Source organism: Zonotrichia leucophrys, chromosome 1A (genome assembly GCF_028769735.1).
Source record: "Zonotrichia leucophrys gambelii isolate GWCS_2022_RI chromosome 1A, RI_Zleu_2.0, whole genome shotgun sequence".
Lineage (NCBI taxonomy): Eukaryota > Metazoa > Chordata > Aves > Passeriformes > Passerellidae > Zonotrichia > Zonotrichia leucophrys.
The window spans coordinates 6,585,954-6,600,090 of NC_088170.1; the positions used below are offsets into that span (position 1 = coordinate 6,585,954).

A 14,137-nucleotide genomic window follows, 5' to 3' on the forward strand; every position below is an offset into this window, starting at 1 on the left:
ATAAACAAAAGGGAAAGGATCAGAACATCCTGTGAGCACAGATGGAGCTTACAATGTTCACACATTTTTAAGATATTAAATTAATTTAATTTTAGCAAGAGTGTCATCAATCTCTGAGATGAATAGGTATTTTTTGCATGCTCATTGAGGCACATGGAAGGCTGTGGTATGAGTACAAGTTTTGGTCTGTTAACAAACTTCAGCTACATTGACAAGCAAACTTTCTTGTGTAAGGTGCATGTATTTTATGGTTGGCTTTTCGCAAATATTAAAATGAATATTATATGTGTTGTGTTAGAAAGTAATGCTGTATTAATTCTCTTAAGTACTGTATTAAATACTGTTTTAAGTTATAAAAAATGTTAAAATAGAAATTATGCTATGTTAGGGTACTTTTTTTAAAGAAAGGACTCGCAGCAAGATAGTAGCCACAGGACACCTAAATCTTTCAGAGAAAAAGAATTTATTGCCCTCTTTTCAGAAGAAACAAACTTCTTCCTGTCTTGAAGGTGCTGTTAGGATTCAGAGGGAGAAATTGACGATGACCAGACAGAATCCTGTATTTGAATGAAATTTATGCATCATGTATGAGGTGTGTGAATATGCAACAGGCTATTGTTTTTAAGGGTTAATCCTTTGTTAATGTGTGTCCTTTTTCGGGCTCATGCTGCCCAGAAAAAGGTACCCGGACGTCCGTAACTCTTTGTCTCTATTGTCTCATATTGTCCTAATTCAATTTGTCCAAATTATTATTACTCTAATTGTATTACTATTTTATAACAATTTTTATTACTATTAAACTTTTAAAATTTTAAAAACAAGTGATTGGCGTTTTTCACATTTCTGTTCTGTTAGGGAAATTTCTTATTCTGACAGGGCCTCACCACCCTCACAGCAGAGAATTCCTTCTGCACATAGCCTTGAAAACCCCAGTTATGGAATTAAAACCAGAGAATTAGGCATTTTCAACACAGTTTTGCAACAGGAATTTGGGGGTACAGGTCTGTTACAGCCTCCTTGGGCACAATTAGAGCCTTTAGTTATCTGCCTGAAAGATTTAAAGCGAGGCGCTTCAAAGGGAGGGGAAACTGCTGATGGGAAAAAAGCTGCAACTGAGCTAAATATTGTTAACCAAACACCAGAATAAACCATGCTGAAGGACCTGGAAGTTTTTACACTTCGGCTTTAAGATATTAAAAGCTAAAAAAAAAAAAAAAAAAAAAAAAAAAAGGAGAGAGAGAAGGATTGGAAGTGGAAGAGGAGGAGGGAGGCGCTCTGGGTGTTGGCGCTGTGACTCGCTGAGGGGAGCCGGCTGTGTGCAGCGCCGGGCTGCCCTGCCCTGCTCTCCCGGCAGGTTAACGTGCCCCGGTGGCCTGTGCCACTGCTGTCACTGCTGTCCCGGGTGGCCTGTGCCACTGCTGTCACTGCTGTCACGGCCTCACAGCACCGCGCCTCATGCACGATGCCCCGGCCACCCCCGCCAGCCCCGCCGTGCCGTCAGTAGAGCCGCCCAAGGTAATGCCGCCGTCTATGCCTGCTTCTATCTATCTATCTATCTATCTATCTATCTATCTATCTATCTATCTATCTATCTATCTATCTATCTATCTATTTGTTTAAATGTTTCCTCACTGTAGTGTTTTTCATCTCTAACACTTCTATCGCCAATACGTTTTCAGAGCAACAAATGCTTAATACGCGGGTTAGCCAGGTCGCTTTCTGCTGCTGTGCTTCACACAGACCCGCAGCTGGGCGCTCTTGCCTCTCAGGGGTTTCCAGTGAGAGGAGCCGCTCCCATGCCCGATCCCAGACCGGGACCCAGCGGACAGACCCGCCGCCCACCCTGCTGGGGGTTTGAGCGGAACGGCCGCGATTTGGGAGCAGATTCTGATCGCAATCCGCATTTCTGATCGCAAGCTGCGCGGAACCTCGGCGGCGGGGCGGCTGTTTCCCGGGCGGCGGGAGGTTCGGCTCCGCAGCGCGTCCGGGGCGCTCCCGGAAGCCGGCCGGGAATTAGGAGCGGCGGGAGCGGCTCTCCCGGCCCGGCAGCCGGCAGGGAATTGGGAGCGGCTGTCCCGGCCTGGCTCGGAACCCAGCAGCCCCCAGGGAATTGGGAGCGGCTCTCCCGGCCCGGCAGCAGGCAGGGAATTGGGAGTAGCTGCCCCGGCGTAGCTCTGAACCCAGCAGCCGGCAGGGAATTGGGAGCGGCTGTCCCGGCCCTGCTCTGAACCCAGCAGCCCCCAGGGAATTGGGAGCGGTTGTCCCGGGCCCGGCTCCTGCTCCCGGCAGCCCCCAGGGAATTGGGAGCGGTTGTCCCGGGCCCGGCTCCTGCTCCCGGCAGCCCCCAGGGAATTGGGAGCGGCTCTCCCGGCCCGGCAGCAGGCACGGAATTGGGAGCGGCGGGAGCGGCTGTCCCGGCCCGGCAGCCGGCAGGGAATTGGGAGCGGCTGTCCCGGCCCTGCTCTGAACCCGGCAGCCCCCAGGGAATTGGGAGCGGCTGTCCCGGCCCGGCTCCTGAACCCAGAAGCCCCCAGAGAACTGGGAGCGGCTGTCCCGGCCCGGCAGCCGGCCGGGAATTGGGAGCGGCTGCCCTGCCCCGGCTCCTGAACCCAGCAGCCCCCAGGGAATTGGGAGCAGCTGTCCTGTCCCGGCCCGGCTCCTGAACCCAGCAGCCGGCCGGGAATTGGGAGCGGCTGGCCCGGCCCGGTTCGTGAACTCAGCAGCCCTCGGGGAATTGGGAGCGGCTGGCCCGGCTTGGCTCCTGCTCCCGGCGTTGTTCGTGGTTCTCCTCAGCGGGAACTGGCGGGCTCGGGACCGGGCATTCCTTTAGGGTTGAACGTTTTAGCCTGTTTTCAGCTATCAAAGTGTCTGGGAACACTCGCTTTGTTGAGTCAGCCCGGTGACCCGGAGCTCCAGCCGGTGAACAGAGCTGTTATTTCACCGATAAGCCCGCAGTGTGTCGGGCAGGAAAGATGCGAGGTTAGAAGCTGATCCGATGTCCCCTCGTTGTGCTGGGAGTAAGGAGCCAGCTCGCATCCCGGCTGCCGGGCATCCCTGGACCACAGCGGGCTCCCAGCTCCAGGGGAAGCCAGGTTGGCAGGCTGCTGTCCACACCTGCGGTCAGGCCCGGAGGGTGTCCCGGAGCGGCAGGCAGCGCTCGGAGCACCGGGAGATGTGACCTGCATCCCCCATCGCAGCCATTCCTCGGTGGGATCGCTGCTCCCGCTGCGCCTTCCAGGAATAACTTTGGGAGCTGAAAGGAAACAGCAAGGCCTGAAATGTTGGTATTGACAGCAGCCTGTGGTGAGATGTTCTTATTAAATGTGGGGATTTTAATAAAATTATAATAATGTTAATAAAGTTTTCCTGAATGGGGTTATAAAATAAGAACTATCTTTTCCACAAAAATAAGTTGCGCTGTGTTCCTGTCTTGTTTTTGCATTGTGCATTTTTTGTTTTTGCATTTTGCATTTGTTTTGCGCATTGTTTTTCATTTTGCCTTTTGCACTCGTAATGTTCCCGTGTATGAAGGGAACATGTTTTGGGGTGATAATGGAGACACTGGGGTGGCGGCCTTGGTGATCCAGAAGGTTTCTGTCAGCCTGTGTGATTTGGAAGTGCTTTGCCTTAAACAGGTTATTGTCCTGATTTTTGGATGTGCTAATGACAACAGGTGGGGCACCTCAGGGAAGGGAGTACAGAGAAAATAAATATTACAACAAGAAAATATTTTTCTGCCTTAAAAAACACCCTGAATGCATTTACTGAAGACATCTGTGGGGTTTTTTGTTTGGGTTTGTTTTGGTTTTTTGTGGGTTTTAAATTTTTTTGGAGGGGGCCTTGGGATGGTTTGTCTTTTGTTTGTGTTTTTTGGTTTGGTTTGGGATTTTTTTTGTTAGTCAAATCATCTCCAAACTTGGAGCTTCTTGCTTCCAAATTAGTTTCCAGCACATGAATGAGAGAGCTGGCAACTACCTTAGGAGCCCTAGGCTCTGGCACAATGTTTATTTGGGAGATTAGGGACTGCAGTTTGCCATCACCATCACCAAAAACTCTGTCTCAAAGCCAACCAAAAATTACATCCTCATCAAAAAATAAACCCTTGTAATGAAATTTGGGGGTTTCTAAGTAATGATCCCATAGCCAGTTCTCCTGGCAAGACAGAGTCCTTCTTGTACTTCAGACACAAGGCATAATAGATGGTACAGAAATAAGTTATTTTTTTTCTCAGCAAGTATTTTAGATAAAATCTCTCATACCCTGCAGTCTGGTCCTGTAGCCAGAGGGCTTTTTGTGAGCAGGAAATAAAATCAAGCAACTCATTAATTGACTTGAAATGACTTGTAGTTTTAGTGGGTGTGATAAATTTTATCCTGAATTTAGACACAAGTATTTTTTAGCTGCATCTCTGTTATCTCAGGCCTGTGGCATTTGGAAGCTCAACTGGAGTGTGCTGGATTTGCACACTTCTCCTTTGGCAGGTTTGTTTCCATCAGTGCCTGGCTTCACTGGGATGTGACACATGAAGCCTTGATATTAAAACACTTGGTTTAAGGAATAAAGAGAAAGAAAATCAACAGTAATTCATCTGGTTTTGGTTTTGGCTTTTTCTAAGGTAGAAGCATTAATAATTATTTTGCTTTTCTTTTTATTCAGGGCTCAGAGATGGATTCACCAGAAGGGGCCACCATTAGAAATGAACAGAAAAACAGGTAACTTTTATTAGAGTTGATACAAAGCTGTCTCTTAATGAAAATCTGAAATCACAGTGGGAATAAACTACTGAATATTGAATACAAGAACAACATCATGGCAGAAAACTTGAAATTATCCCAGGAGCTAGTTCCTTCACTGATCTACTACTTCATGCTCACTCAGTTTGTTTATGAGTAAACAATGAGAGGAAAGAATTTGGGCTAAATGTAGCAGGAAGGCATGGAGGTTATCAAACATATTTTATTTGTAGGCACTGGCTGGCAACCATACCTGCATGATTATTGCTTTGCCTGAGGCCATTTCAAGTTGACCATTATAGTTTGACCTGCATAGTTTCAGATGATTGTGAAATAAGATGTGTTAATCGTCTTTATTACCATGTTGCCAGGAACTGAAAATCTGTAAAGGCAGTTTGGAAAGTCAGGGGAGTTCTGGGTTTCTGTACTGCTGAAATCCTTGTTTGTACAGAGTGATTTTGCTGTATGCATTTTCACTTATTTGCTGAGTAATCATGAAAGGCAGATTTTCCTCACATTCCTCTGTGCTGGTTTCTGCAGAGACTGTGGATGTAACACCAACACTCCTCTGAGAGGGATCTGTGGGTAGTAATGTCAAAACAGTGAGTTGGATGAACCCTTGAGCTGAACCAGCATGACTGCCATGTTCACATATCCTACAGTGATCAGAAATGAGAATAAAATAGTCAACTTTTTCCCTGAAAAAACCAAAAATTTGTTTTCTTGGTTTAGCGTGACTTGTCCCTTTGAAATAGTTGTACTTCCTCTCTATCACATATGTATTAGTTCAGTCATTGGACAATCTTTTGCCTTCTTTTTTCAAAATTTCATTGGAAATGGTGTTTGGCTTGCCCTGGAAATTGGCAATTACCAATTTGGATGTCAGAGATAGTGGTGATTTGAAGTTGCTGCCTTTTTTTGGCTGGCATTAACCATGCACATTTATTTCTCTGAAATGGCAAAAAGGCATCAAGGCTGTTTGTTGGTTTGGGGGAGGCCATGAGCTTCTGTGGCTGGAATAGAGGAGAATGGAATGGAGAACTGTGTTCCTGCAGGTTTGTTGGTGTTTTGGAGACACTTTAATGGCTCAGGTGAACTTCTGGAGTCAGTCCCTGAGCTCTTCATGCGCTGTGAGCAATGAACGCTTTTGTTTTCTGTGTTTAAGGAAATTCCTAAAAAGTCTGATAAGAAAGCAGCCTCGGGACCTTCTGCTGGTGATAGGGACGGGGGTGAGCGCTGCAGTGGCCCCAGGAATCCCAGCACTGTGCTCCTGGAGGAGCTGCATCGAGGCTGTGCTTGGAGCAGCTGAGCAGCTGGAGGTGCTGCACCCCGGGGACGTCGCTGAATTCCGTAAGAAAGTGGCCAAAGAGAGGGACCTGCTTGTGGTGGCACATGATCTCATCAGGAAGATGTCACCAGTGAGTATGTTTGTTACCTCTGTTCATTTCTAAGCCTACTATGTGCTTTTGTCCTAAGGGAAAATTACTTCCAAAAGTTGATTTTTTTAAATGGTGAAATAGAAATTTTGTGAATAATCATATTATTGTAAATGCAGGGCCACTGACGAAGGAAGGAAGGAACGATGAGGGGGACTCTGTCTTATCAGAAGGCTAATTTATTACTTTATTATATTATATTATATTAAAAAATACTATACTATACTAAAGAATACAGAAAGGATACTTAATGAATGCTAAAAAGATAATAATGAAAAGTCGTGACCCTTTCCAGAGTCCTGACACAGCTTGGCCCTAATTGGCCCTAATGAGTCAAAACAACTCACCCCAGAATCCAATGAAACAATCACCTGTGGGTAAATGATCTTCAAACACATTTTACATCAGCACAACACAGGAGAAGCAAATCAGATAAGATTTGTTTTTCTTTTCTCTGAGGTTTCTCACTGCCTTTCAGCTTCCCAGGAGAAAAACCCTGGGCAAAGGAATCATGTTCAGGGAATGTGAATGTCACAGTCATACAGCACATTTTACATTTTGGGGAGACTTAAAAGATCCCCGAGTTTTAGTATAAGTTAGCATTCATCAGAATTAATGCAAACAAGAGTCCTGACTATTAAATATTTGCTGTAGTGTTTTTGAGATTGAAAGAGGAATTTCTAGATCTGTGGCTATAACTGGAGAGACCCTGTAAGTACAGATGGCTGCTGATGGCCTTGGGGCCACACATTGTGAATCACCAGTGCAGATCACACTGCCCTGAGGACAGCCCATGCATGCCCAGTCTCACTCATCCATCTGAGTTTCCAGAGGTTTTCAGTGTTAAGACCTTTGCCAAGTCTTCCTTCTAGTTTAAATAATCTGGGTGACAGACATAGTGCTAAATGTAGGCTGGGGTGAGCCTCTCAACAGCTCTAGTGTGACAATAAGTCTGCATGTGTTCATAGCAGATTTAATCATATAAAGTTTTATCAGCCAGGAATGAAAACACAGAAATTGCTGTCCTCCCCCAATCCCTCTTTATACTATATCCCAGGGACATTCAGGATATACTGAGTAGCTGAATACTGATAAAATACTGGTGTGTGAATCCAGGGGGATTTAATTTTAGTGTTGTTCTACTGTGCTTGTATTACAAGCTCTTTTGAGAAACCCAGACAACTGTTCCTCTCTTCTTTCCTCAGCGTACCGGGGACACCAAGCCCAACTTCTTCCAGGATTGCCTCATGGAGGTGTTTGATAATTTGGAGCAGCACATTCAGAACCCTGTGGTTCTTCAGTCCATCCTGAGGCTCATGGAGAGAGGCACAATGGTTCTGACTACGAACTATGATAACCTGCTTGAAATATTTGGTCAGCAACAGGGTAAACCCATGGAATCTTTAGACCTTAAAGATAAGGATAAGGTATGATGAGAGCTGTAAAATTATTAGACTTAATTTGTGACAAGTTGGCACATAAGCTGCACTGAAAGATGTTTTTCTGTTTAAAGAGTCAAGACTAAAAGTTGTTGTTGCATGTCTTATGTTAATGTTAATTGTCTATGTCTTTGTTAATTGTTGCATGCATTGTTTTATGTCTATAAGTTACAGCTGATGCCCAGACATTTCTTTTACATATCTCTTTATTCTAAATAATCTGGTAACAGTTACCAAGGAGAATTTCAGTGACATGTTATGTTTATCAACCAGTTCCCTGCCATTTACTGGAAAAAAACACACATTATTTAACTTGTTTAAAGTCATTGTTAAAATGCCAAATAGAATTTCACCTGGCTGGTAGTTAATTTGCTGTTCATACCTTTCTGTCAGTGCTGCTGGAACTTGCTCCTTGGTTGACTGGCTGTTTAACCCAAAAAGCCAGAGACAGCTGCAGTGTCAGCCATCCCCTCTTTGTAATTACTAATTACACAGCTCACTTTAAATCCTAACAATCTCTTGCTGTAGGAAAGTGCTAAAGGAGTTGTTTTTGCTTTAAGTGGTTTATGAGTCAGTTCAGCTGTATAGTTTTGCAGTTTCATGGTGAGTGTGGTGTATAATAATAAAAGGATGTATCTTACATTATGTGCTTTAGGTTCTTCAGTGGGCAAGGGGCCATGTAAAATATGGAGTTCTTCATATTCATGGCTTATATACAGATCCCTGTGGAATGGTGCTTGATCCCTCAGGATATAAAGATGTTACTCAAGATCCTGAAGTCATGGTTTGTATGACTTTTAAAATTTTGACTATGTTTTGCCAAACAGCTTTCTTGTAATCACTGCAGACAAGATATCTAAGGTTCTGTGGGATCATATAAATGAAATACTTGGGGACCAGAGGAACTATTCAGAATTATTCAGGAAGATGGCTCTGTTGCAAGGGCAGTCTGTGCCCTTGGCTGTGTAAATCACAGCCAAACCCCTCAGCTGGAGGTCACAGTTTGTGTTTATCTCTGCAAAGAACAGGAGCCTCAAAATACTGGACACCAGGACAAGGATTCATCATCATGTGATTGCTAGGTTTCTTAGGGGTTTAAACCAGTACCAGGACCCTGGACTTAATATGTTAGCTGTCATAGGAAGTCAAACATTTGGTCAGGAATATTCATTTTCCATATTTAGAGGTTGATTTACAATATTCTGTCACCCCAATTCTTTCAATTTAAATTCCCTTGCTGGCAGCACTTACATGCCTATTTAAATTAAATGGAATGGCTTGGGTTGGAAGGGACCTTAAAGATCATCTTGTTCCTACTCCCATATTTGTATTATAAATTTGCCCTTTTTTGTGTGGGAACAATGGCTTTGAAATGTCACTTTGGCCTGGTCCTAAAACATTTGCTTTTTTCAGGTCACTAGTGAGGTTCTGCTCTACTGAACCTTTTCTGGCTGATGTATTTTAAAAGTTCTGACCTTGGCTTTTGTCTGCTGAAGTAAATGTGGCTCTTCTTTCTTTCTGTTCCTTCACAGGAGGTTCTCCAGAACTTGTACAGAACCAAATCCTTTTTGTTTTTGGGCTGTGGAGAGACTCTGCGTGACCAGATATTCCAGGCTCTTTTTCTTTACACAGTAAAGAACAAAGTGGATCTAGAACATTACATGTTGGTGCTTAAAGAAAATGAAGACCACTTTTTTAAGCTGCAGGCAGATATGCTGCTGCATGGAATAAAAGTGGTGTCCTATGGGGACTGCTTCCAACAATTCCCTGAGTATGTCCAGGATCTGACTGCTCAAATCTGCAAACAGAGAAGTCCAGGTAATGTGGCCTCTTCAACAGCACAATCTGCAGCAGGTCCTGGGCAGTTTGCCCTGCCTGAACTCTGCAGCTGATCCAAGGCACTGACCTCATGTGCAGCTTTGTTGCTTGTGAGGGACATGTGGCCAAACTGTAACTAGATGGGTTTTTTTGAAATCTGTGGATTTTGGAGGTCTGTGGATTCTTGCAAATTTAATCTTGAATTCTGGATTTGTGTCTTTGGTAGTATTTGGTAAAGATGTTCACTTAATATGTATTTATGATGTGAACTACTTGAGCTTATTGAGTATTACATTGTCAGAAATCTGACTTGTCAGGAAAAGAGATTAAGAGAATTGAGGGGATTAGCTGGTGGGATAAGCTGGTTGAGCCACAATATCTGACTGAGCATAGAATGGGAAATTAAATCACTGCATCCAGTAAGTGTTTGCCTTAGTACCCTTAGGGTTGTGAAGAGAAACAACAACTGTATGTCTAAGGAGAGAGATTTCTTTAATGTTTTCCAAACAAGGACAGTTCAGTTTTGGTTTATCCAGAGAAAAGAGGAAAATAACTAAATGACCTTGGGAAGAATCACTGTTTGACAGCTCTTCTGTTTATCATTTCAGTGAAACTGTTTGGTCTAAAATTATTCCCAGTTGCTACATAGGAGGAACCTTTTCCTGAAAAGTGTGTGTCCAAATTAATATCCTGGCTTTTGTGACTTGACGAATATTCCAATTAGACTGCATTATGTTTTTCTTTGCATGAAGGCAAGAAAAAAGTAATTATCACACCACTGAGATTTTAGGAAGTTTCTCTGCAGTCTGATTTGCAGCAGACTTGTAAGAAGAGGGACCTTACTCAGATTTGAAAACCTTGTGACCTCATTTACAAGTCAAGATCCCAAACAAAACCATTTTCAGGTGTGCAGAAGTGCTCTGTACATCACCCAACTGTCAGTGTTTGGCTTTTTGTGCCTATTTACAAAGTCTATTCTAAAATGTAGCAGGGGGAGTGTGTTAAGAGAGTTATATCAAAGAAATGAGAAATGCAAAACCAAGATAAGCCTGATGCAGACTGGGGACTACAGGAAAAGGAAAACAGCAAACCACAAGCAGTCCAGGAATCCTGGAATGCCTTGAGGACCAGTTCCTAGGAGAGGTGAAAGAGCCCAATAGAGAGGAGAGGCTCAGCTGCACCTGAGGTCAGGGTTGGTGGTGATGTGGGCTGGAGTAATCATGTCCTGGTGAAATTCTCAATCTGCTAAACCATGAATGAAGTTGCTTAGCCATATGATTTGAAAAATTCTGTTTCCCACTGACTGGAAAAGAGGAGACATAACCCCTACTTTTAAAAAGGGAAAAAAGGAAGACTTGGGGTATGTGGGTAAAAAAATGGGCTGGATGGTCACCAGGCTGGACAGGTTTAGAGCAGCCTGGGATAGTGGAAGGTGTCCCAGCCCCTGGCAGGAGGGTGGAACTGGATGTGCTTTAACATCCCTTCCAACCCAGACCATTCTGGGATTCTAAATACAACCTTGCTGCTTTGGGATGGTGCATAAAAGTGTAAAACCCTCCTGGATGCTCATGTGTGTTGCTGATGTCTCTTACACTTCTCTAGATGCTGACCGGGTGGACAGCACAACGCTCTTGGGTAAGTAATGTTTTTATTTTTACAGAAAGTTCCATTATCCTACCCACACAAGAAAATGATTTCCAAAGTAATAAAGTAATTACTGTGCATTTAGCTCTGAAAGTTTGCTGAATGCTCTTTTTTACTCTCTGGTTTTCTTTCTGCCTAGCAGCAGGTAACTGATGGCCTTTTTAAGTCCATCAAATGACAAATGACAGTACTTCATAGTACTCTGGTGAATGCTAGTAACTTTTTATATACATCTTCTGGAGCTTTTACATGCTAACATCAATGAGATTTTTGGCTTAGATTTCCAAATACATGTTTCTGTTCCTTAAGGGGGTCAGGAAGAGTGAATCTCAAGGGTGGGGTACTGAAAGTGATTTTACAGCTGAGTTGTTCAGGTTGCTTTGTGAGCTTTGTAGCAGTTCTGTGAATAACCCAAGCAATAATACATTCCAATTGATGGAGAAGTAATAGCGAAACAACTTCAAAAGATGCCACTCCTGAGACACCTGTGCTGCAGCCAGCGTCAGAATTGTATAGAAGTATCATTTGGTACTGCATTAAGGGCCTTGGGCAGTGCAGGAGGTGCAAACTCTGCTCTTCCCCAATCAAAAATTGCACACAAGCTCCAAGACACTTGTGTGCAGGTGTAAAGCCAGAGATTAGTTTTGTAATTCCAGTGGGATTTTTAAACTTAACTTTCTCTCAACTAAATTCATAAATCTCAGTTTCGGTAAGTACAATTAGGCAGAAGAGAAACCAAAACCTTCAGTACAATTTATTCCAGTCCCTCTTAAACAGTCCTCCTTTACTAAACTTGTTAGCACCATCTTTAGGTAGTTTAGGCACCTGTTTACTTGTAGTTCAGAATACAGACCAAGTAAAAAACTCAAGATTATTGCATGTAAAACCCCACAACCTTCTGCTTTTGAAGGAGTTTCTATTCCATTCACTTTACTCTCCAGTTATGCTGTTTATGTACTTCCAACAGCAGCTTACACCAAGGATTTTTGCTGCAGACTTCAGGGATGGTTCAAGTTAAGATCACTGGGCTAACCTATTTCAACCTCTGAATAAGGGATCCAGACTCAGGTGTGAATTTTACAGGTGTTAAATTACTTTGCAAAAGGCAGCTGAATCCTGAGCTGAGTGCCTGTTGTTTGTGTCAGTACCAGAGATCAGTTTTGGGGGAGAGCTTGAGCCCAGACATTTAGCAGGGTTAATGTTACATGTAATTCAGAATCCAAAGATGAGAACCTTGGGGGGAACCAGGATTGTGTTTATCTTGCTAGCTGGTGCTTAGAATAAAAAGTACACCAAGCACATGGCTATGGCAATATTAATGTGTTTTCTTTCCCCTCTCTCACCCCAGGAACATCATGTGTGGACTGTGCTAAAAGGAAGTTAGGAGAAAGTGGCACTGATTCTCCTAAGAGGATCAAAGAGTCAGATATGCCCACTCTTGAATGAAAAAACTCCAGACACCAAAGGCCAACCCCAGAAGCTTTTTAACAGTAGGTGTTTAACATCTGCTGCATGGGAAGTTTTGAGCTGGTATTTTCATGATTTTAAGTGGAATAAAATTGTACATACTAGCTTTCTCTCTTCTAAAGCCATAAATGTGTTGTGTGTAAAGCTTGGGAGTCAAATGAGTCACTCTCCTGGCACTGCCAGACCACTCAGGCACGACCTGCAGGGTCAGACAGAAGCAGATGCAACTTCTCTTTGCATCTATGTGAAGCTGCTTGGACCAAACTCTTCCCCAGGTGAAGCCACCCAACATTTGAATCTGTCAAAAGTGCCTTTGAAATAGAGGGGTTTCAGTTCTCCCATCAGCTGAACTGCAGGTGGGTTCCTGGATTCTTGCAGGCTGCAGTCTCTGATCCCCAAGTCCTGAACACTTATGGAACCACAGCATGATGACCCACCTGCTTTCCACTTTTGGCATGAGGATTTGTTTTTTCCTTTGTCTGGTAAGGCACAGGATCAGCTGGGGAGGAAAGGCTGGAACTGCTGCATCTGCAGGGCTGGCACTTCCTGACCTGTGCAATGTTTTAAATACTGCTGCATCACAGGTGGTGCTGCCTTTGGTTCAGCAGCTCTTTACCCTCCTGTCACACAGCCACCTCCTGCAAGTGCTGCTTTGGGAAGTGCCCAGTCAGGCTCTTGTGGATCCTGATGATCAGCTCAGAACCTGTGCACCTGTTGTTTCAAGCCAAGCAAAATCCATCACTCTCACTGAGGTATTTATGACCTCATTAGGGTTTAAATAATGGTAGTAAAGTCTTGCAAATCCTTATCAAAACGATTTGATTTGGATCAATAGGAAATGCCATCCTTCCCCTTGGTAAGGATGAGCTTACACCCAGCACTGGTGATTCTTCCCTTGCAGACAGACACTGCTGAACTGGAGCTTGTCCAGCAGCCTCCTGAGGGCCATCTGTTGTATCCTCAAAAGCAGAAGAGTGAGGGGTTGTTTTATCTCCTAATACATCTTACCAGATTCTGAAATAAGGCACTGATGCTGACTCATGCCTCAGAGTAAATTATTTTATTCAGTGAACTGTGGCAACAACACAAGTATTTGATGAACACCTGTATCCTGTGAAACATGTTACACTCCCTGAGGCAGGATCCTCCCAGGCCCAGCACAAACTCAGGGCTCACAGCACATGACAAGGTAGGTGTGTGTAAGCAACCCACAGAACAAAAAGAACCTCCTCTGAACACAAGATAAAATTATTAACAGCCATAAACCAAGGTAAGTTCTTCAGCACACACAGAGGTGGAACATAAGCCAGATAAAGTGATTCCAGCTTTCAGTTTCCTTTACCCAACTTCATTAACTTCCATGTGTTTAGATGAGAAACATCCAGCAAAGTAACCTCAGTGTACTGGGACAGCTACATAATGACATTACATTTTTTATATATTCATATGTATATATTTCATTTGCCTCTATAGCATGACTCATTCTTTCCACTTCTGTACGAGGTGAAATAGCTCAGAGGTGAAATTTTTCAAGGTTACATCACAGCTCTAGAGCTGCATCCCAAGTTTTTGTACAGTTAACCAATACTTGTGTAAGGTT

At 43.8% G+C, this 14,137-nt stretch overlaps 1 protein-coding gene across 4 annotated transcripts; it reads left to right on the forward strand.

Annotated features, from left to right (window-relative positions):
* The first annotated feature begins 1,238 nt into the window (after window positions 1-1,238).
* FAM118A (family with sequence similarity 118 member A) lies at window positions 1,239-12,644 on the forward strand. Of its 4 annotated transcripts, XM_064736697.1 has the most exons (9): window positions 2,010-2,140; window positions 2,383-3,303; window positions 4,657-4,712; window positions 5,899-6,151; window positions 7,375-7,596; window positions 8,264-8,392; window positions 9,141-9,426; window positions 11,029-11,061; window positions 12,419-12,644. In XM_064736697.1, exons 3-9 carry the CDS (start codon window positions 4,666-4,668, stop codon window positions 12,514-12,516), a joined length of 1,068 nt encoding a protein of 355 aa, XP_064592767.1. In that variant the 5' UTR covers window positions 2,010-2,140; window positions 2,383-3,303; window positions 4,657-4,665; the 3' UTR covers window positions 12,517-12,644. The 4 variants fall into 4 exon arrangements, with proteins under 4 accessions (XP_064592749.1, XP_064592757.1, XP_064592775.1 ...); XM_064736679.1 differs by lacking the exons at window positions 2,010-2,140; window positions 2,383-3,303 and adding an exon at window positions 1,239-1,515; XM_064736687.1 differs by having other exon boundaries at window positions 2,006-3,303.
* The last annotated feature ends 1,493 nt before the right edge of the window (window positions 12,645-14,137 follow it).